General features: G+C 34.6%; 2 protein-coding genes across 2 annotated transcripts; both read right to left on the bottom strand.

Annotated features, from left to right (window-relative positions):
* Positions 1-881: 881 nt before the first annotated feature.
* On the bottom strand, positions 882-1,959 carry nkx3-1 (NK3 homeobox 1). The gene is made up of 2 exons (XM_065247986.1): positions 1,741-1,959; positions 882-1,452 (listed from the first exon to the last, which is right to left on the bottom strand). Exons 1-2 carry the CDS (start codon positions 1,865-1,867, stop codon positions 1,007-1,009), a joined length of 573 nt encoding a protein of 190 aa, XP_065104058.1. The 5' UTR covers positions 1,868-1,959; the 3' UTR covers positions 882-1,006.
* Positions 1,960-21,281: 19,322 nt separating this feature from the next.
* Positions 21,282-22,848, bottom strand: nkx2.7 (NK2 transcription factor related 7). Its single transcript, XM_065247985.1, has 2 exons — positions 22,486-22,848; positions 21,282-21,806 (listed from the first exon to the last, which is right to left on the bottom strand). Exons 1-2 carry the CDS (start codon positions 22,793-22,795, stop codon positions 21,286-21,288), a joined length of 831 nt encoding a protein of 276 aa, XP_065104057.1. The 5' UTR covers positions 22,796-22,848; the 3' UTR covers positions 21,282-21,285.
* Between the last annotated feature and the right edge of the window lie 1,660 nt (positions 22,849-24,508).

The following is a 24,508-nucleotide window of genomic DNA, read 5'->3' as shown; positions in this document are numbered from 1 at the left end:
TTAAGTTTTCTCAACCAAAATGTTTCACTTAAACATAAAAGTTGAAAATATATATATATTTTCGAGATGTTACCAATTAAACGTGTCACTTTTTAGCACCTTTCTGTATTTTGCAGATTTATACACCTAGAGGCCTTTTATGAAACTGTGTTCTCTTATCTCAGCGATCATACTGTACCATCTTAACAAGGTAAATTATGTCATTTTCCTGGAGATGCCTATACCTGTATCCACCAGACAACAGACCACCTCCGGTTCAGGCAGTTTAAACAATTGCTTCACTGAATTCAACTTAAGCTGAATTGGACAAGCATAGGGGTGCTGATGATTACCATCTCTTGTTGCAATGCTAAACTTCTGTGTTGAGCAGGCCCGCATGTGTTACAAAAGAATACTTCTCTTGATTTATCAGCCAGTATGGCTTGTGAATATGGCAAGTGTTCAAGATTAGTTGCAGTCATTGGTAGACAATGGAAAACGAATTATTTACACAAGTTTTTAGGAATTATAGTTTGATGGGAATGGGAAAACTGAATGCTGAAACGTATAGTGTACCCAAGTAGCCTACTGTACCACTGAACAGTTTGCAAACTTTATATTAAATAATATGATATGATATACATTGCATGATTTAGGAAATATTAAAATATTTAAATTATGCCCATGAAAGGCCACGTGTGAGCTATATAAAATGGCCTTTTGACAAAAAGTATATTTTAACTTACTTTAAAATCAATTCAAAGAAAAAATACTTTTCCTATCTAAATCACATATCTCATCTTAAAACTTGCAATCTCCCAGAAAAGCAGTCTAACCACTAGTCATTTGTAAAACGGTAGGTAGGATAAACTGAGACTTTATACAAACTCACGATATATGTGCGCATTTTAAAAATATACTTTTATTATACAGAATACAAAGCTGTACAGAATAAACACAAAGTCATAATTATAAAGAATATTATGCACAAAAAAACATTCATCAAGTCCAAGTTAATGTCCTTTTATCACAGTGCTGGTCTCCATACATTCAGTCCGCGTGAGTCATACAGGTAAGGCCTGTAAGGATAAGATTTGTACACTGTGGCTAAAATTGACGCTCTGATAAAGTCCTCCTCAGCAGCAGCTGCAGCAGCAGCAGACACAATAGTCCCGTCTGATTTTTGAAAGTACTCCTCATTTCCATCTGTCGTTAACTGCCTCCGTTTGGTCTTATATCTTCTGTTCTGGAACCAGATTTTCACCTGAGTCTCAGTGAGGCGCAGGGCGCTCGCGAGGTGCGCGCGCTCCGGAGCGCTCAGGTATCGCTGACGGCTGAACTTCTTTTCGAGCTCGAGCACCTGCAGGTGAGTGAAAGCGGCGCGCGAGCGCTTCTTCTTCCCGCCGCTCGTCATCTCTGTCAACGACCCAGTTTTATCCTCAGAGCTGCGACAAACCGAGATGTCTGCTGAATCTGGGAATGTAAGGAGATTGGAAATTAGATAGGATTCGATTGGTTAACTAAACGATGAAGCTGTTAAAAGTTTCCTCTTTATATTGTAAAACGCAGACAGTGAAAGGACACTGTCAGAGCCACTGTACTTGCTTCCTAGACCACAAACGTTAACTACCTCATCATACAGTTTGCATGTAAATTCAACTTATTCATCAGCTTTATATTTCTTTACTGACTGACTGACATTTAGGAGTTAGACGGCTTTTTCAGGTAAACTGAAGTTGTCTTCAAAGTAGCCTACTGTACCTGTTTGTCTGTCTGCGCTGTCGTCTGTGTTGTTTTCAGATCTCCACGAATCGTCCTTCTTATCATCTTTTAAAGACAAAATGTCCTCTATGAAAAACGACGTCAGCTGCTTGTTTGAAGTCGCCATCTATTTCGCTCAAATCCCGAGAAAAGGATTAATGAAGCTCGTATCTCCTGATCAGTGTTCAGCTCCGGGTAAGTGATTCTTGGTACTTTCACTCTGCAACTCTCCTGCTTGACTTTAAATAGCGCGTGAGTGCTGTCGCCTCATTTCCTATTGGAGGAGCGCGCATTTGTGACGCCTTCAGTCCAAACTTTTTGATGACTTAAACAGACACGTCTTCATGGACCATCATGAATGCTACATACGCATATACACTATAAAGACGTATTAATAAATCTTTCATTCTTTATTTTATGGGGTGTGACTTTTGTCTACTACTTTTGTATAGGATACTGTTGTCCTTTTAGGAGCTTATAATTTATGCATTTCTTGTATAGATTTATAGCATGTTTTGATATTCACCTCCTGATTTTGTAACATTTTTATTATAAGTGATTATTATTGATAATATTAATAATAGTTTGCCTAATAATATTAATAGTGCACTGATAGGACTTTATTGTACTTATTGTATATTTGTCAGTTCGGATCATGTTTTAGTTTAAAATACTAGGTCATTTATTGCTATATCATCATATCATTCTCATTAAGCGTCACTCCTCCATTTAACATTCAACAGGCTAACATCAAATGACAAACTATAGTCATTCGCTAGATTATGCAACCAACCTACTTAAATAAGCTATTGGTTTCTTTTATCTGCCATTTTCATTATACGCTAATGACTTTGAAGTAAAAAAATGTCAAAATATGTGTTCAGAGGGTCATGTGAACCCATGTTGACTATGATTGTAGTCGTACATCACTATAAAGTAAACTTTACAAACTTTACAAAGTGTCTCTTATGATAAAAGAAATGTTTATGTTCACAAAATAGTCGCAAGACACTAACTTAAACTCTGATTACACATGAGATTAAGCGAGTATATGGCAAACGCAAGTGTTTCTTTTATCATAAACCCCTTTAGACGCGTGTGCAGCAGATATTTATTTTGACAAAACACATAATGCACATGGTTAACATGATGCGCCGAACACATATTTTGACATGACAAGCCACATACATGACGGTTTAAATACATGTTGTGACGAGCATCACATCGTGTGCATCGGAAAAAAGTAACCGGACGCCACTGGTTACTTTAACTTAAAAAATTAAGTTAAACAATTTCAACTTTTTATAAGTTCACAAGTCAAAACTTAAATTTTGACAAATGAAGTTGAATTGATTTGCAAAACCATATAAATGATAAAAATCAAGTTGATAGCTCAAGTTATGTTAATTTTATTTTTATCATTTATAGCAACTTTTTTTAAAGAAAGTTGAAATGAATTACATATAAATTGATTAATCTTTCAAATTTAAGTGAAACAAGGATAAATAAATAATTTGGTATTTACTGTAAGTTGAAATATTAAGTTGATTAAACTTAAAAATGTAAGTGCAACAAGGCATTTTTCCAGTGTAGTTAGAAACATTAAATTCCAAAGATAAGATGCCTTTTGCAATAATTTGCCCACACATCTGACCTGCTCTGGTTCTCAACCTTAACCAGCTCTTAAAATCTGGTGAGATTTATTGTGTAACAAGATATCAGTATTACTCTCCTATCATCCCTAAATGTCAAGCTGAGGGTAAGACCCAGGCACCCGGGTATGTGTTCATAAGCTAGAGGAGGTTCCATAGCCATGCAGGGTCAAAGTGGGTGGCCCCCTCCCTATGGAGCTAATGAGTTCAACACATTTGGTTTCGGCTCCTTCTCCTGACCCACACGTTGTTGTATGGGTGTTTGTTTGTTGTGCCCCTGTGCTTCTGTGTGACCCCACAGTATTGGGTGGAGGAGAGAGAAGGAGAAACATGGACAGGGAGAGATGATGTTAAGGGGGAGGCACGTTGAGGTAGAGAATGAGACGGGGAAAGAGGACGCACTGGCCCCAGGAGAGCAGGGAGTTTGCTTGAAACAACACAATGCCTGAGAGTGACAAACGGTAGTATTGTCCACCGGCATGACCTCCCACCATAAGCTCTGTAATGCTCTTGTCTGTGGTTACCTCACTTAAGTCAATCTATGTCTACTGAGTGGCTCCATCACCACCGTTTTTGACAAAAATGCTTAAAGGAAAACACCACCGGTTTTCAATATCTTATTAGAGGAAGAGTTTATCAATGAAAATCGTGCTTCAAACCTGCATGCTATTTTTCAATTTCAAGTTTTTCCATTCAATGAGAGTTTAGAGTAAACAAATCTGTCAAAGCTTAAAGGAAAACACCACCGTTTTTCAATATTTTACTATGTTCTTACCTCAACTTAGATGAATGAATACATACCTATCTTTTTTCAATGCGTGCACTTTTAAACTTTGTACAGTGCTTCTAAAAATTTGTTAGCATTTAGCCTAGCCCCATTCATTCCTATGGCTCCAAACAAAAGTTTTGTTTTGTGCCACCATACTTACTCGTGTAACTACTCATGTAACAATTTTTAAATAGGGAAAACATGGAAGTGTTTGGTGGCTTCTAAATTCATCCCTGTTTTGAGCCATAGGAATAAATTGGGCTAGGCTAAATGCTAACACATTTACAAGGCGCTGTATAGAATAAGAGTGCACACATTGAAAAAAGATAGGTATGTATTAATTTGTCTAAGTTGAGGTAAGAACATAGTAAAATATTGAAAAACTGGGGTGTTTTCGTTTAAAAATCATGAATTAACTGTAAGTGCATTGTTTATGAAATATTATGTATTACTAAGGTAGAGTTCAGCCTGACCTCACGAGAATTTGTACATATTTTATGAGTTGATTTATTCATATGAATTCGTATCAAGTAAATCATGCAAAAACAATAACGAAACCCCACCCGTAAAATTCAACGTCACACAGGGGTCAGGGCAAATTGTACAAAAATGTAAGAATGTGGTCGTAACAATTAGCACAAATTTCCATGAGATAGCTTTGTAATGTTATGACCACAAATATTGAGACTTTTGCATTTTTGTTTTTAAGATGAAATCAAACTGAAAACAAAGATTTTTTTGTGTCCACATTGTTCAAATAAATGGTCAACAAACTGGGACTTAGGTCTTAATATGGATACATTTGGTACCTTTGAGGTACTAATTTGACTTTTATATTTACTTAATATCTAATATAAACATATTTACAGTACTACTGTAAATTAAACAGTATTACTTTATTTGCATATTTTACATATAAGTCGAACATATTTTTACTTGAAAGGGTACCACCCCAGAACAATGAGGACCACAATTTTTTGGACAATGCACTTCAGTTTTTCTTTTATCATTTGAAAAAAACAACAATAAATAAATAAATTAATTAAAAACTAAAAATGGCCATTACTGTAAAACAGAAAATGGCTTTTTAGAGATCATGAAGGATGATGTGTTTTGTGAAGTTTACATTATAGTGATGTACGGCTACAGTCATTATGAGGAACAATGATAACGAATACATATAAGGCATATTTAGATTAATTGAGATGTTAATTATGTATGCACATTTTGTCTTTGGAAGCATATCAACTCATCTCACAATTCTTAAAAAGAGGAAATGCGTAAAGGTTTTTAGAAGGGTTTAGCTGTCGCCATGTAAACTTTGTTTTTGATTTTTTTCGTGATAGTGCTTACCTTGAATAATCTAGCTGTCTGTCTCCTCTCTCTGTCTTATTCATACAGTAGTACACTACCTGCATTGCTCATCTTTATCCTGTACCTCTTTGATCAAATCCTTTTCCTGTATTTTAATCTTTCGATGGCTATCTTAATTGCACAAACACATCTTTGGTTCTTTATTTACACTGCGAGATTCAGGGCCTATGTCATGCTTTGGCCATGTAAAACAAGCATACGTAATTAGATGAGCATTTCTTGGAGCTTGTGTAATGCAACTCCTGGTTTCTCTTCTGACCTCTTGTCCTTACACTAACACAATGTGGAAGAGACGCGTAGCACCGTTTGCTTGTTTTGGGCCAGATGTGGGCTTGTTAGAATCTGACCCTGTCGACAGGAAGACATATGTCATACGTGATCTGGACACCTCACTGCATGGTGTCCTTTGTTGGGCAGCATCAGCTTTTTGAACCTTTCCATAGTACTTTACATAAACTAGATTGAAGTGTTTACATCATCAGGTGTTTGTATGTTGACACACTATCGGTAAAAGTTTGAAAACACTTGACTGAAATGTTTCCTATGATCTTAAAAGCGTTTTAATCTTAAGGTGTTCAGTATGTTGAATTTGTTTAAATTACCTTTGAAGACAAATATATTGTGCATATTTCTTTCATTTAGCTACCTAACATTTTATTTAAAAACATATTTCTGAAATAGATGACCTAGATTAAATATGGAAAAAAAGCAGCCAATATCAGTCCAAAATAGATCTCATTCAGTACTTTTTAAAATGGATCTCAGGAAAAAACTCAAGAAACTAAGCCACAAGTACGATTTTGTAAATTTTAGGCGACGGGTGACTGCACTGCATATTATAAAATATAATAGTATATCTTATGATTGATTTCTTTTTCATGGTTTAGTCACAAAGAATGCCTACAGTTAAATTTGTGTTATTGTATAGTTTTGATAATTTTACTAATTTAATATAAGCTTAGATATGTGAAAATAAACTATTTTTAAATAGAAAAAAATCTGTTATTATTCTGTTATAAATTACAGTATTACTGGGTATTACTGGCAACTAGCTGCTAGTAACTTACAGTAGATTTTACATTGATGTTATTTACTGGCAACAGTTTGTTCAAAGTTAAATGAACATGAACCATTTTCAGTCTTTATCTTCTACAGTAAGTTACTGACAACCAGCTGCATAATTACAGCAATTTTTAAAACATTTGACCGAATAATTGACGTTGCTTCAGAATTAGTTAGTGAACTCATTGTATTACTGATAGGATTGATACATTTTCAGCATGTGTCATTTTTCATGTGAATAGTTGAGTTGGTTTCAAATGCTAGAATTTAAGAATTGAGGTGAGTCAGACATTTGTAGGAGTGGTGCCCTCTTGTGGACAAATAACCTCATTTCATCCTAAATTCAAAATGTCATTGAATCAGCACACTAAATAGTTGTATGATTGTTAATGACAACACTAGGATTTATAAGTGTTTTTTCTACAAAATAGTGAATAAAGGATAGTTCACCCCCAAATTTTTATTCTTTCATAATTTACTCACTCTCATGTAATTTTAGGCCTGTATTATTTTTTTGATAACACAAAAGAAGACATTTTGATAAAAGATGATAAGCACACAGCTGGTGGAAACCATTGACTTCCATAGTAGTATAAACAAATATTATAAAAGCATTGTAATACATTTTATAATTGATAATCAAGATATTTTGATAAAATATAGTAACAACTGTCATTTAAAGGGGACATATCATAAAAATCTGACTTTTTCATGTTTAATGCAGTCCATTTACCATAAGTGCTCTCATTGTGTCCCTAGTGCTGCTATCAACCTAGAAAATGTGAATAAGAAGAACCCAGTAACTTAGTTTTGGGAAACCATTCTCTGCAAACATGTGAAACAATAGGTCATTGAAATTTGGCTCCCCTTGTGATGTCAGAAGGGGATAATACTGCCTCTTAATCTGCACTATCCAACCACAGCACTGCCATTTAGTGCAGAGATCAACTCATTTGCATTTACAAGGACAAACCCAAAAATGTCACATTTTTTGCTCACACCCACAAAGTGGCAATTTTAACATGCTATAATAAATTATCTCTATGGTATTTTGAGCTAAAACTTTACATATGTACATGGGGACACCAAAGATTTATTTTACATCTTTAAAGAAGTCTTGTGAAATGTCCACTTTAAGTGGCATTCGTCCAATTATGTCATTTTTAATGCAAAGATGACATTGTTTGAGATGTCTTTGTTATGATAACTTGACATTACCAAGACAACATAACTAACCACTGTTTACCAGTGATACAAATTGATTTTGTCGTTAAAATGTCATTAAGTGTTAATACTCTTGTTAAATAGTTTTAAAACAACATCATGAATATTATTCAGTTCATAATTCTTTTTTTAAGTTTCCTCCATGTGTTTAAGAAATAAAATCAATAATTTAATAATAATAATAATTAAAATTGATAAAAATTATATTTTATTGCATTTGGAGACTGATTCACCTAAAATTAAATGAAAACAGTACAATAATGTGTTAAGCCATGCAGTGTTGGGTCAGTATCACTGAAATACTGTTAATTACATAAAATTAAATTCATTAAATGTTTGTATATTTTTTCTTCTATGTCAGAAAATTTCAGAACCCTCTGTCTGCAGAAAAACAAGTTATGTCAGTTGTCAGTTTTTTATGTATTGTGATAATCTTATAATCTTTATGGCGTATAATCTTTATAATCTTTTAGGCGTGTCTGTTGCATTTTGTTAAGGTATATAAAATTATTTGACATAGTATTAACATTTAATAACATTTAAATGACAGTTTAATGTAATGTTAACCCATAAAGCTAGGTTGTTTCTTTGATAATTATTCTGTTATGTCATGTTTATGACAGATTTATGACATGTTGTGATGTATTGGTTTATGTCAAGTTGTCATAACAAGGAAAATTCCAACAATGTCATCTTTGCATTAAAAATGACATAATTGAACAACTGACACTTAATGACAGTTGTCATCTACTTCATGTTTATAATACGTGTTATGTCATGATTATAAAGTTGTCATGTCAGTTTTATGAACACCCCTTCAAGTAAAGTGTTACAAAAATATCTTCTTTTGTGTTCATCAGAAAAATAAATTAATACAGGCATTAAACAACATGAGGCTGAGTAAATGAAGACAGAATTTTCATTTTAGGTGAACTATCCCTTTAACATTGTGCCTGGTGCTGCAGGCATTCATTGAGTTAATTTATTGAAAATTCTCATTTCCTTTTTTTGTCAATGTTATGTAAGCAATTTGCAGGTTTAATTTCCCGAAAACGAACACTTTGGCTCTGTGCTTTTATAACATTGCTCTGCTTGACTGTTTTGACCACCATGACACAGCAGCATAATGTGTGTCTGGTGAAGAGAAGAGGAAGGTGAAAGAAACCTTTTAGAAACAGTAAAATATTTAAGACATATCGACCTGCTGCGCTGCAGAGCCACATCTGACCAGCAGTGCTCTACCAGCAATTTCTCCAAAGAAGTTGGGGGGGGGGTCATATGGATGACCTGGGAACCCTGACTGCTTTAAATGGCCAAGGACCGCCCAAGAGGCCATATGACTGACATGTAAAGCAATCAGTTTCGCTTTGTGCCGCGCCATGTTTAGGGGCATGGAAAGTCTCCACAAATTTCTATAAATAGTTTTTTCCTGTCTGTTGCATGACTTTCTTTTTCGTGTAATTGTATATTGTTTCCTAATCGTTTTTTTCCTATTTTCTTACCAATGCTGCTTGGGGGTTGGGTAAGAATCACTTTCTGTTACATTTTTAGACATCCTAACCCAAACCCCAAGGGACAATGATTTAAAAATAGGAAAAAAGAGAAACCAATACATAAAATGACACGAAAAAGAAAAAGAAACTATTTATAGAAATTCATGCTGAGTGACACGAAAAATACATTCATGCTCAAGGCACAAAAAAAGCTGAATTTCATGCCATGTACACAAGAATAAATCAATAAATCAAATAAACCTGCATGACTCTGTATGCGAATACTAGCAGAAATCCCACACCTTTACCTTTAAATGATGAAGCAGTAGCACCTCTTTTATCTTACACTATAAGCTGCCTGTAAAGGAAGAAAGAAGGCAATACATTTTTCTTCCTTTCCTTGAAATTCCTAGTGTAACTTTGCCTTACGGACAGCAGGGGGAGCCACATGGCAGAATTTTCAATTACAACAGAAGATTTTCAGCAACCCAGATGAATGAATCAGTTTGTTGTTTACTCTGTTATTACTGTTTATTAGGGTGATTACATATATAAATTTTTCCAGTGTGCTTTAAACACACCCTTTTCACACAGTTTTCATACATAAGTCACAGTCAGTGTCTTTTAAGTGACAGTATTGTTTAAATTGTTCATCTTAACATGTGCAGACATTACTTGTTGAGCCTTTTAGACTGATATGTTTGCAAGTGACGTGACTGGTTAGGGCAGAAAGGCTGGCGGTTGAGACACAGATTGAGTGAAAGTTTGAGTGACAGGACTTCTTCATTCCTGCTGTGGTTATCCCTAAACAAACAACCAGCGCTTAGCTTTAGGCAAGTGCCTCCTCTACAGTTGAAGAAGAGATTGCAACACGCACACCAACATAACTATGATTTTTTAAGAGCATCATTTCATGTGGTATTGTTATGATGAATGTAGCCTCTCGACCTATTTAAAGCCTTACCCAACTACATTTCTGATGGCTAAAAAATGATTTATACTACATTTAGCCAATTAAATGCCATTAAGTTCTTGTAATTACAGTGGAAAAAATGCCAAGTGTTAAATTGGTTGAATTATGCTTTAACAGGATTGTGCTGATTCTGCATTATTTTCACTTATACCACGGGTCTGTTGAATGCTTTATTCTGATTGGTTAGGTGTTGATAATTTTTCTGTGAAACACACACCTGACCTGTCAAATGTCTTAAAATAACCACCAGAGGAATGTTTGTCGTAACCGTGGTATAAACAGTATAATTGACTCCGGTCCTTAATAATAATAATGAACACCCGCCACTCCGCGTCACATTGTGCCAAATTAAAACCATAGGTGTGCATTATTCCTTAATTCGTTTTGAGGAACAGTGTCAGAACTTTACAGCTTACAACTTTTTTGCAGACTGTTTTTCAGTCCACAAGACAATGCAACAGGTACTGTATGCTATATGCTGCCCCTCAATCTCCAAATGCAGCTGTTATTTGACGTAATATTGTTTAAAAAAAGTTTTGACACAAACCATCTGTGTGGCTGTCAGTGTCCCTGTCACTTAAACAATCGGGGTGGATGTTTTTGGAGACAACTTGTTTCCCATTGTACAGAAAATGAAGGGAGAGAACAAAAGGAGATGCAGACACTGTGTCAGAAAGTTGAGCACGCCTCTCAGAGACAAGAATGATGAATCGTTTTTTCTCTTTAAAAGCAATCGAAGTGATACAGAGGCCCTAAACTGAAACTATGATCTGGCAAATTATCTCTTTTCGGAAAAAATTAAGAAAAATTCCCACAAAGTACAGACCCATTCGTGCAGGACTCAGACTCAGAAAAATACACTCAAACAAACACGGTTTCCAACTTTAACTTCAATGCTTCTAGACATGTTTTGATTGAAAAACACTTAAACCCAATTCCACACTTTGCTGAAATGCATAAAGAAAATCAAATGCAGGTGTTACTGGGGTGGGGGAGGTCATCTATCTGTTTCAACCAAATTGATATGTGAACTGCATACCTTCAAAAACCAACCATTGCTCACTAATTCAATCACTGTTTATAATAGGCTATTATGAATATTTTGTACAGACATAAACAGACACAACTAATTCAGTTTATTTCATCTTTATGCACAAAAAGCCCCACTAGCCTCATTTTTTTTTTTTTTTTACAAAATATGGATGCTAGATTCTGAAACAAACTGATGACCTGTTTCAGATTCTGTGTACCTAAAGACAGGTGTTGTGGATTTCAGCTTAAGTTGCCCACTTACTCACTTAGTATAGGGAATGACACTGTACAGTAGACTGCTGTTACTAAAATGTAAACAATTTTCATATGTGGCCCCTTTTAAAATTGAGGCTAATGACTAAATGTCTGTTTAATTAAAATCCACATACTCAAATAAAACCTGCTTTTCCTGTTACATTTTTGAAGTATTTGCATATACTGTATGATCCACCTGTATGGTGTTACACTCTTTAAAGATGCATGAGTAACCACCTTGTTGCATCCATTCATCCATTGCTGCGACCTTGAAGGGCTCTTCTAACCATTAAAAAATATATTGGAGTTACATATGTAAAATACACAGCAGTTTATACTTTAAAAGAAAAATGGCTACTGTTTCTTAATTTAGATGTAGCCCTAATTCAGTCACTGTTAATCTCCCTTTTGAACCCTAAAATATCACCACCCCCCCTTTTTGAGTGTGTGTGTGTGGGGGGGGGGGTAATGTGCACCTTAAAATTAATATGACTGTGTTATTCTTTGGCCTAGACACATAATGGTCTCTTTTTGATATTAAATAAATATGATAAAATATTTTAATAAATAAAAGTACTGCATTAAAGTATATATTTTATAAAAAAATTAAAAGTGAAATGTTTTATGCCAAAAATGCAAGCCAGAAGTCTTAACTAGTTTTCAAGTGTCATTGGTTTGTCACATGTAAATTACTGTCATTATCATTTTTCCAAATATTTAAGAAAATTACTCTCTTTAACCCTTTAGCGTAACTTTACTAAAAGTTAAACAGAGACAGTGTTTACAGTATGAGCTGACCTGAATATTTAGAAATTAAAACATTCCTTACATTTGATTCACTTACCCGTCATACTATATGTGACACAACCTGTGAAAACCAGGCTGAGGTGTCATTATCTCATTCTGAGATTTGGAGCATCAAAGTTGAATTTCACATTGATTTTTATCTTTGACATGATCTCTTACTCAGTCAATATTAAATATATCAAGGTTATATTTTCACAGAATGTTCTTTATATTATGCGGTGTGATAAATAAAAAAGCAAAAAATAAAAAGACTTTAGCTGTTATCACTTTTAAGGGGACATATTATGAAAATCTGACTTTTTCCATGTTTAAGTGCTATATTTGGGTCCCCAGTGCTTCTATCAACCTGAAAAATGTACCAGTAACTTAGTTTTGGTAAACCAATCTCTGCAAGCATGTGAAAAAGTAGGTAATTGAAATTTGCCTCCTCTTGTGATGTCAGAAGGGGATAAAACCGCCCCTTAATCTGCACTTTCCAACCACAGCACTGACTTTTAGTGCAGAGATTAGCTCATTTGCATTTAATAGGACACATCCAAAAATGACACATTTTTGATTGACTATTTTAAGATGCTATAATAAATTACCCATATGGTATTTTGAGCTAAAACTTCACATACATACTCTGGAGACACCAAAGATTTATTTGACATCTTTAAAAAGTCTTGTGAAATGTCCCCTTTAAAGGCATTGTGTAATGCAATTAACATTAAATGTGACTAAAGTACAAAGTATTATTATATATCTAAAAAAAAGTTTTGTTGCACAGTACAGAGATGACCAAAATAACACTACAGGTTAGATTAAATGGATTGTTTCTTAATGTATCTGTAATAGTTTATCTGTTCATTATTGCATAAACAATCATTGTTAAAGACACATTCAAGACATCATGAATTTTTACATATTTTGACATTGATGTTCTTAAAATGCAGTTTCTCCTGTATTTCACTCAGTTTGAGTATATGTCTTGCCAGTGGACTTAAGTGTGTTTATATACGGAGGCAGTTGAGTGACATCTTTTAAGTGTGGACAGATGTGTGGCGTAAGCATTGTTTAGGAGCATGAGAATATTTCTATAGATGTCTACTCTTTATGCAGACAAAATGTCCAAAACATCTCCTTAGATGTAATAAAAGCACAATGAGCGTCCTCACAGTCTTAGATAAATGCTGATGATCTGTAGAGAAGACTGAATTTTCCATGGGTCGTCTGTTTAAATACTGCCAGTCTTTGTGTGCTCCAACTTGTTCAAGCAATAGCTTCAGAGGCCTATAGTTGTTTTTAACATTCCTTTTGTTAGTGATTCAACAACTTAATGCAGTTCTGTTTTCACCCTAAATCTAAATTCAGCATATTCAGTTAAATTCAGCTCTGCTTTAACTTTCGTGAATTCCAGAAGATGTGAGAGAGCAAATAAACTATAAAATGACAAGAATAACCAAAATTTAAAAAAAATGAAGAAACCATTAGCACAAAATTCTTGTTAACATCTTTCAATCGATTTGTTACTTAATTTGTTTCACTTTGTTTTAGTTTTTCTGCAAGTGTTTTGTTACAATAACTTATAGGATATATTAGAGAACGTCTGTTGAGAAACTCCATTTAGGGTTTCACCATTTCATATATAATCATATGGAATGAAGCAAGCTTAACCTTTTGGCCCCCTGGCCAGTTCTCTCTTCCGTCGGAACACTGGAACAAGTTTTTTGGTGTCTCTTTCAGTGTGACAAGAGAAAAGTGAAGATCTAGGCCTCATGTGTCTTAACCCTGTCTGTCATTGGCAGACTGAGTGACTCTCTGATGAGATCTCTTCCTGTAGCTGCCTTGTGCCAATGCTTCCGACACACACACACACACACACACACACACACACACACACACACACACACACACACACACACACACACACACACGCACACACACACGCACGCACGCACGCACGCACGCACCCACAACCCAATTGTTTCAACCAACGCTATCTCATAGCAATTTGTACGAATTTTATAAGGTGGCTAATTCATACGTATGATTTGCCTTTGCCACTTTGACTTTGGGGTTAGGGGCAATTGTTTTGATAACACTCCTACATTTTTGCACGATAAACTTTATATGAATTGATACGATTTAGCCAACTTGTAAAATATGTACAAATTCTCAAGATCAGGCTGTTTCCAAAAATATGGCTAACCTTTGCTGGGTTGTTCCAGCTCTGGGACATTTTCTAGTTTAATATAACCCAACGTTGAGTTTGTCCATATTTTACCCAAACCCTGAGTTGAAACAACACATACTGTTAAAAAATACAACGTAAAAATATATTTTATGCTACTTTACAGTTTTTCCGGTTGCTAACAAGCATTCTTCAATACCGGAACCCACATTTACAAAACTCTTTACACAGTCAGCCCTACCAGCATGAATGTTGGTCAAACAGTTAATCTTACCTTCAAAACTTACTCAGAGCAACATAACACTGCAACAATTCCCATTCAGAAAACACATTTCATTAACAACACATTGACCTAAAACACTAACAACAGGAAGCATTACATAAATGATAAACTTTTCTTTTGTAAAGTTTGAAGGATTTTCCACATAAATCAGTTCTTTGTATAGAATACTGTAACTCCTTTTCACTTTATTGAAAGCATTTATAACAAGAATGATTCAGAAATTAATAAAAAAAAATGATCTTTTACTGTAATATGAATATAGTACTTGAAAATTACAGCCAAAATGTGATAAAAGAGGACTTCATGACTTCATTTCCCAGAATGCTTTTCTTTAAACAAGTATTTAAAATGGTTGACAAACAATTTTCCAAAGTAACTTTCCTAATACTGAATGTATTTGAGATTCTTTCTGTTGTGTGACTGTGGAATTTCTTTGAATTGCCATGAATTTAATTCCACTTCCTGTCATTCAAATTCAGATTCAACTTCCTAGGCGGAGTCAATTCAATTCAAATTCCAATTCATGAATTGAATGGAGGCCAATTCTGAAATTCCGAATTGTGCACAAGCCTGTCTGGCATGCATCTTGGAAAGACCTTCTATGAACCATATTTGCCATCAAATTCAGTTCAAAACTACCCCCTTTTACGTAACCATGGTAATGAGACTGAGGCAGAACACCTGAGTGGAATTTTAGCTAAAATTGAAATTAGCTTGTAATGATTCTTTTTAAAATTATCAGCTATAAAATTGACAATATTTAAAGAAATACTCCATAAATGCTTGGAATTTGCCATCATTCTGTTTTGAATGTGTTTTTAACAAAGTTAAATGCAGTGTGTTAGCATTTGAAAAATGTGCTGAAAAATACATTTGCATGTTGTGAAGTATGAATGGAAAAAGTGTGAAAAATGTGGTCACTGAATGCATTTTGTCTGAAATGGTTCACAGTTTGGTCTGCACTGACTTCTGTTTTGCTCAATGTGTGACGACTTTTGAAAATGTGGTTTCAGTATTGAACAATGCTTGTTAGTAACTTAAAACTGTTTTTATAAGTCAATTTAATGAATGTCAACTATTCTAGTCAAAACTTAAAATAGTATGTTGAATTTTTTACAATGCAGCATTTTTACAGTGTGACAGCATTTATTCCTTTGATGAATTATCAGACTGTAATTACATTTTCTAACTTACAATCTTAAAAATAAAGGTACATCACTATGCCATGTCAGAAAGTAATAGTTATTTAAAAATCCTTTGACTGAATGGGTCTTTGAAGAACCAAAAACGGTTGGTTCTTCTATGCCTTCGCTGTGAAGAACCTTTTAAGTACCTTTGTTTTTAAGAGTGAACCCCCTGACACAAACGTGTTGACATTAATTAGCAAAACTTGCAAAACAAGCTTTAGTAAAACAAGTTTAGCAAAACTTGATTTGGACAATTTATGACCTGTTTAAATAATGAGAACCACTTAAAATGTGCCCCAAGTCAGATTTCAGCCTTTCACTATGTTTGTGAAAACATAGATTTGGGCCTCAAGTACAATCAGACCTGTACATACACATACTGTCAGAAAAGAAGGTACAAAACTATACATTTTCTTTTGCTAGGGTGGCATCCTCAAAGGATCATTTTTGTACTTTTATGGGTATACCACACATTGAAATGTTGTACCTTTTGGGGTCTAAGGACCTATTGTGTACCTTAAGGAACAATTTTGTACCAGTTAAATTTTAGGGGTACAAAAAAGTTAACTGTACCTTTAAAGATACACAATAGATCCTTGTATTAACAACGTTGTATTATGTTTACCTGCATACAATATGGAACCCCAGCGACAGAAAAGGGACCTTTATTTTGACAGTGACTATGTTGTTTACATCTTCATATGTATCCATATGCATGTATCTGCATGCTTGTGGACACAGTCTCACACACACAAACTTATCTGATCTGCTGAAGTGGCCATAGTCTCCACTCTGTCTGCCTGCTGCTAAATACTGCTCTTAGCTACGTATATCAACCGGCTAAATACTGCTCCAAGCCACATACTCTTCCTTATCTGAGCTCAGTGCTGACGAGACTCTTGAGAGTGTTTTCTATCTCTGCCTTGCTTCTAGTCTTAAACAGGAAATAAATTGTCCATTAAGATAACACTTAAGTTGCCCCCCTCCCACACATCACTCTGTCAGTGAAACTTGATTGCTTTTTATAGAATTTAATGCTGATTTTGCACTCTCCCAATGTTGTGGTCCTCAAACTGTGTGTAGGGGGCATTCCTTTGAGGGACAATTCATGACATAGATCAAACTCAAACTTAAAATAGAAAAATATTCATTTATACATTGTAGTGCTTGTTGGTATCTATATGTTTCTGAGATTTGATTAGACAGAATGTATAATAAATTAATGTATTTACTATTTTATCAAATGTTTTAACTGGGGCCCCCCTGAGACCATCTGCCTGCCACCCAATTTGAGAACCGCCTTATAAAATTGATGGCTGACACCCTTTCATTAATTATAGCAATGATTTATGTTTAGATTTTGAATGTTGTGCATCAGAAAAGTTGCATTAAAATATGGCCTATGTTATAAACCAGTAATTCTCGCCAAACCCCCCCAGTGGTCCGCCAAAATATGACCTAAACTAGGCAAGTGTTTATACAATCGTCACTTATTTAAGTAGATTTTTAATGCACTTGTGAAACTGTGATATCAGTTCTTGCCATTCTGTTTTAATAACGTAAAAATGGATCGGTGACCAAACCAAAGAGGAGTCAAAAGAAATGATCAAGCATCAACTGAAAGCAGCTAAAATCCACAGATCTATTAGTTTTGTAATGTACTAGTTTTTGTTTCATGTGTAAAATCCCTGTAATTTCAGTGATTTTGGACATTTGTTACAACCATAGACTTCATATAGCCACCACCTCAGTTTTAAACCAATGGCTCTTTGGAATGACATAAAGTGGGACCTACAGTATGTTTAATTGCAGTTTTTTTCACATATGCAGTTTGTTGTTCATATTAAGCTGCAACTCATTTCACATTTACTTTTTCAAATGAAATAAAATTCATATAATAATTTCTGAACATAGCATTACATTAGTTTTTGACTTGAAACAGTTGCATATTAACTTTAACTTTAGCTTATCCTCCCTATTTTTATGTTTTTGGAGGACGTGTTAGAGTGGGATTCTGTTAGGTGGTCCTCAGAAAAATTTTTGAAGATGAAGTGGTCCTTGTGCTGAAAAAGTTTGAGAAACACTGTGTTAAAGGCATCAATTATACAATAAGCTGAAACACATTATACATCATATGCGCTTTCTATTTGTGATCCATAAGCTACCAGATTTGTAAATATTGTCCCATAGGGCCTGTTCATCAGGCACGTGCACAGATAGGGCTCAACCTGTGCAGAACACATGCCCTTTCTGTCCTTACACTCCGAAGTGCCCTTTTTTGGAGGTGTTTTATTATTTTTTTAAATATATAAATTAATGCTATTGTTAAACATTTACGTCTGTCTGTGTGTTTTACAAATATATTTATCAAATAAAATTATTAAAAAACTAAATCTTTTTGGATCCGCTCAAACTGTCTGTCAAACCTCTTAACTCCGCCCCCTGAGTGCAGCGAGCTGAAGTTCACAGCAGTCAGAGGCAGCTGAACGTCTTGCAACGGTAAATAAGTATCTTGTTGTTTGAGTACAATGCTGTCTCATTACGAAAGAAACACTAGTATGTATATAACGGCGCATGTTTTATAAATTTGAGCAGAGCCGAATAATCCATAGATGGGATTGGTCGAGTGGGCAATCAGGGGGCACTAAGGGCTCCAAACTGAAGCAAGGGCTGGCGCAAAATGCGACCAAATTGAGTTTTTGACAAAGCGCGAGGAGTTTTTAAACAAGTGTTCACCCATGTGAAGGGCACCCGTGACAACAATACGGAATGCACGGTCGGGTTTTTACCGCTGTTTTTGCATGACGCGTATTAATCGTTTAACTAAAGTCAACACATCTCACGCGAGAAGACGCGCCCGCGCGGGTAAATGTCTAGCCTACATTAACACCAAAAACATATCAGATTAGAAAGGTCTTAGACATCAGATGCCCAGTTGGGAAAACTGGATAGAGATGAAAAACGTGTAAAGGATACAAGTATGTACATTATATTCCCCTGTCACTCATTACAGTATGCAATCTGGATATAATTGATTGTATATGCATGTATCTTATGCCTTGAATTAGTCAAGGGAGTTGTATGATTATTTGGTTCATAACTTTTTATTCTGAAATCAACTGCATAGAGTTAAGTCTATTTAGTATTTAGTATTTTTTTTAGTAATGCAGTTATCTGCACCTTCAAAAGACCAATGTTCCTGGTCCTCAGCACCAGGTAGGCAGATACATGTTGAATATGCTTATGGTATGGCTATAGTATAGTATAATCTCCTATTTTGATCTTTAATATCCTATTTCCCCCTCTTCTCAATCACATACATAAACATGTTAACCAAATAATAAAAATTAGCTTATAAAACCAAACAGAATACCTTTTTTGTCTTCAAACATATTTTTATGTAACTTTATGTATGTAAGCAGATGAAAAAATTAAAATTAATATATTCTACAATTAAATAAGAGCGAGTACACACGAGCACTTCACAAACACATGACTACAAATAGGCCTAATACAGACAAACACCCAGGATGTAAAGCCAACTTACAAGGGCAGATATCCTTTGCACTGTATAATGCCAAGCTATCATAAAATGTAATTTTTCATTCATTAATATTGATTTTTTTTCAATCATTAATAGCGAATAAATATAAAGCTATTAAGATAATTATTAAGTGATATTTATTTGGAGGGGGTGCCCTTTTTCAGTTTCAGCACATGCCCCTCAAAAGGTCTGTGCACGGCCCTGCTGTTCATCAGATCCCATCATAGCTTTCATTTGATTTTAATCGTTTCCCTGACAGATCAGGAGACAAGGGTGAAAGAGTGCCGGCTTGTCTGCGTTTCTGTTTACTCTCAGTCCTCCGTCCTGGATAGAGACTCTGACTTATCACCCCGTTTCTATTGTTTTATCTTTTTAGCTAATGTGGATGTAATGACAAGCTCATTGGAAAGCGTTAAGATTGGGAGATAATTCAATTTGTTTGGTTTACGATATTATAGGGCACAGTAAACTTAATTTAACCCCAAGAGTGTTAAATACATTCATTCCTAATACAAATTCGTTAAATGTCATTTCACACACACACACACCTTTTCACATTAAAAAGTTAAAACAGATATTTATATAGGACATTTGTTTTGAAACATCTGGATTAAAATGGAAAAGTTTTAATTTATAGGTTACAGGGGCCAGACTTAAAATGTGATTTATGTCGTTATGTATCGGCCCAATTAGATGTTTTCGAAAAATGTGATATGACTAAATCGATCTAAAAATACAACAGTATTTTTTTATTTGTACCCCGAGGACGAAGTGTCACACTGAAAAAAATGATTAATTCAATTTACTCAATTTTTTAAGGTAAGTGGTTGCGATCAATTTATTTACATTTTAACAAATGTTTTTTTGTTTTGTTTTGTATTTCTATTTTTTTTAATGTAGCTTAAATAAATTGATTAAATTAAATGAATCATTTTTTTTCAGTGCAGCTGCAGCTGATATTGATAAAGTTAAAACATTTCTGCAACAGAACGCGCTAAAAACTTTATTAATTTGATTTCTTGCTCAGTGATAAACCAAAAGAATCGAATGCTAATCAACAACATCAGTTGCGTAAAATCAAGTTTATTGGATCTTGTGTTTAAGAAATTGATTTATCTTACTGTTAATAATCCAGATCAATTTGAACACCTATAGCTAGTTAGTTGCTTCCTTAACGTTTTCAGTAAAATCACACAATAATTTCTAAACATCGAATGTTAAGTGTATTACACTTTATCGACACTTTTGAATGTATCTCTATTTTCAGTCGACTCGAAAATTGAGTTTAAAATAATGAAGAAAGTAATTTGTGAAGGGTTTAACTCATTAACCATATAAAGAAATATATTGTAAATGATAAAATTAAATTTTCAGATAGAAGTCCTAATAAGAACAAACGTTGCTATGTAAATTTCCCTTTTACAATTATTTTCTTTTTCTCTAATATTCGGTTGAAGATACTTACACTTAACACATATTTCACGATGTTTTCACTGTTTCTGAAAAATCTGCAAATTGATTTTCATACAAACAGCTTAATCGAGCTAAATGTTGTTAAATACATAGTCTTTATTTGGTGAAAAGCATGAATATAAAACCACAAAAATATATATATATTTAAACACAAACAGTTTATGACAGGATTTTTCAACGTGTTTTCATCAGTGCCATCGAGTAATATTGTTTTATTCCAAAATGTTCTCTTTTGGGATTGATGTCACCAAGTTCGAATCCCATCAACACTTCCCGACGTCAAATTCATATCCACAAAGTGGTTGGGTATTTGGCTTGTGTTGGCAAACGAAGGCACAGAAGTGAAGTTACAGTGATATGGATTATTTCCATAACTGTTATAATAGTTATTGTATGGGTAGGATCCTACAGTGACATTATAAGGAGTCGCATGGCACGGTTTTCCATCTCGCACCAGCACGGGCACAGCCACCCTCCGTGGGCCGGCAAGCTCGAGAGATTTATCTTGTCGTTGTCTTTTACACTTGTACCTCCGGTTCTGGAACCATATTTTCACCTGGGTGGGTGTGAGCTTTAATACATGAGCCAGGTGATCTCGCTCGGGCGCTGAAAGGTATCTCTGCTGCTTGAAGCGTCTTTCCAACTCAAACACTTGACTTTGAGAGAAGAGAACTCGGGGTTTTCTGCGCAACCTCTGCTTTGGTTTCTCCCTCGGTGATTCATCTTTTTGACTGTTACAAATTGAGTCGTCGAACTGACCTATACCTGACAAAAAATAAATAAATATAACAAACTTTGTTTATTACTGATGTCCACACATTGTATGCAATTTTAAAAAAAGGTTAACAAATATCCAGTGTCTTTATTATCTTTTTTATACCATTCGATAGGTTAATTCACCACCAGTCTTAAAAATAAAGGTGCTGAAAGGGTTTTCCATTGAATAACCTTCAGTTAGAAGAAACATGTTTCACTACTTTGAGAAAAAAGAATTCCATTACAAATAACCTTTTGTGCAACAGAAATGTTATTGTGAAAAGTTCTTTACCATATACTGCCCGAAAATAACCTTTAGGAACCTTTATATAATAAAAATGCAACAAAGCAAAGCAACAGTTTTGGTGCTATAGCACCGTTTGTTTTTTTAGAGTGTATTACATCAATATCTTATTGTTCAAAGTGCGCATATTTTTTAAATTAATTAACTTAATTTAATTTGAATCGTGGTTATTGCGCAGATGCAGACTCTCATAATTCTGACCTCTGCTTGTTATGTTACGCGGATTAAATTTTAGGGTTACCTAAATAAATGTAAGCTAAAACATCCTTACGAAGGAGCCAGTTTTAAAGCAGTAAGTAACCAAAATGTCTGTTAAGCATCAAATTTAAGTATTTCAAAGAAACAGAAATCTAAAAGTAACTATACTGTGAATATTTAACTCACTTGTGTCTTCGTTGGGATCCATCTCCTCTTCTGTTGGAGAACTGCAGGAATCTCCGACTATGTCAAAGTCATCTGAACCTAAAGCACATTTCACCTGTTCCCCAACAACTACACTGTGTTTCTCTGGACTGTAGAGGAGATCCAGACTCCGGCTTAATGTACTATGCATACACTGAAGCTGAAGCGACTGCAGAGGCACAGTGTCGTACTGAGGACCCACGAATCCATTTGGGTTAAGAGCATGTTGCTGTTCCAACTTAAGGATGTCCTTTACCGAAAATGGAGTTGAAGTCACAGGACTCGGAAGCATCGCTGCTCGATCTGAGTGGATGATGTGAAAGAAATGCTATTCGTTTCACCTTTCCCAGTTCAAAGCAACATCAGTGAACTTGTTAGGTTTCGGTAGACGTTTTCAGTCGATTTCAGAATGTTCAAGTTGAATCATAACTCCTCGTGGAAGCAGCACTAAATGTCGAGTGACCTTTATCTCTCCCTTCCTGCTGCTGCTATTAGACACTGGTTAAAGGTGCCGAGAGAAGCTTGTTCTTATCTTATAATGACCCCTCCCAGTGGTGCGTCCCATCATCACTTATTCTAACTCACAACAGGCATTTTAAAGCATGCTTTAGGATGCTTTACAGTCTTTTAACAGGATTTATCAATGAAATGCCTTTGTGCAATTTAAAATTGATTTATTATTTGATTTCACTCCACACGAATAATAAATTAGGACCTATAGTGTGTGCATATTAAAGAGAGATATAGCCATACACTAATTATATATATTTATAGCCAACTAAATTAAAATAAAATTGTGGAGCACAATGCCACGGTAAGTATATGAAATGAACTGATATATTTACAGTTTTTATACAATATTTCAACTTGAAAAAAAGCGTAACAACAAGTTATGTCAACACGTTTTACAATACTCGTTTTTCAATACTTTAACTCATCAAACTAAGATAGGCAATTCCAACTATAAGTTAATTTAAGTTTAATATACGTAAAGAATTTAGGCAGCATAATAATAATAAAAATAATATTTAATGAAAAGAGAAAAAAAGAAAAGGAAACACGGTGTTTTTTGTGGCGTATTTAAGTTAGTAATAACCTATCAATTAATACAGATTAATTGTGTAATACTGTAAGTGTTACGTGAAACGTATTAGTAATATTTTTAATGATTTTTCATTAGCATATAAACATAATTAAAAAAATAATGTATGGTTTTTATGACTCTTCAATCTAAAATAATAATAATAATAACAATAATAATAATAAAAACAGCATTTGTCACTGAGCTTTTGGAAAGTCAAACCCTAACATGATTATTTCTTACCTGTATGAAATCTTATGTTTATACCTGTTTTGCATAGTTTTTTTTACATTTTAATAACGACTTTTAAGAAACAATCATTAATTAACAAAGATAAGAGTGATTACATAAAACTAATTTATATCCAGATATATTTGCTGAAATTTAAAGGTGCGAAAAACCAAGGTTTTGGCGAGCTAAATAGCAAAATCTTATTTATCGCTGACAATACAGCTGAAAATAAATTGTAAGAATCTTTTTTCACAATTCAGAGGGCCACATGTCCTGCGTGTTGCTAATGACTGCAGTTTGCATAGGATACCGCTTCCCATTCATCCTCACGAAACCGAAGAGGTAAATTGGTTTTGTGCTTCGGTGAAGCAAAGTGGATGTCCGAAAAGGTGACGCCGACGCTGACATCCAACAGGCCTATTAGTGTACACAGGCCACAACAAACAGTAACCCTACACCTGATGTAGTATCTGGCGCCAGGCTGAAATGCTTGACTGAGGTTCAGACGCACAGGAAGAGACTCGCGACCACCTTCAGCTGTCTGCCCACTACCTGTGTTAATGACAAAGAACACAACGTTGGCTAATTTATTCATGCTGTTTACATTGTATTATCAATTGAAATTTATAAGATCATCACCAGTTTAAAGTTCTGCCGCCTATAAAATTTTCAAATGACATTCTAATTGTTTTA

The sequence above is a fragment of the Paramisgurnus dabryanus genome, chromosome 11 (assembly GCF_030506205.2).
Source record: "Paramisgurnus dabryanus chromosome 11, PD_genome_1.1, whole genome shotgun sequence".
NCBI classification, from domain to species: Eukaryota; Metazoa; Chordata; class Actinopteri; order Cypriniformes; family Cobitidae; genus Paramisgurnus; species Paramisgurnus dabryanus.
The sequence above is the reverse complement of the archived record's forward strand: the minus strand, read 5'-3'. Positions and strand labels throughout refer to the sequence as shown.

Excerpts from the sequence above, each read along its gene's own strand:
- nkx3-1 (XM_065247986.1), bottom strand. The coding sequence starts at position 1,867 with ATGGCGACTTCAAACAAGCAGCTGACGTCGTTTTTCATAGAGGACATT. Across the intron at positions 1,453-1,740 it reads CAGCGCAGACAGACAAACAG|ATTCAGCAGACATCTCGGTT; the intron begins GTACAGTAGGCT and ends TTACATTCCCAG.
- nkx2.7 (XM_065247985.1), bottom strand. The coding sequence starts at position 22,795 with ATGCTTCCGAGTCCTGTGACTTCAACTCCATTTTCGGTAAAGGACATC. Across the intron at positions 21,807-22,485 it reads GGATCCCAACGAAGACACAA|GTATAGGTCAGTTCGACGAC; the intron begins GTGAGTTAAATA and ends ATTTTTTGTCAG.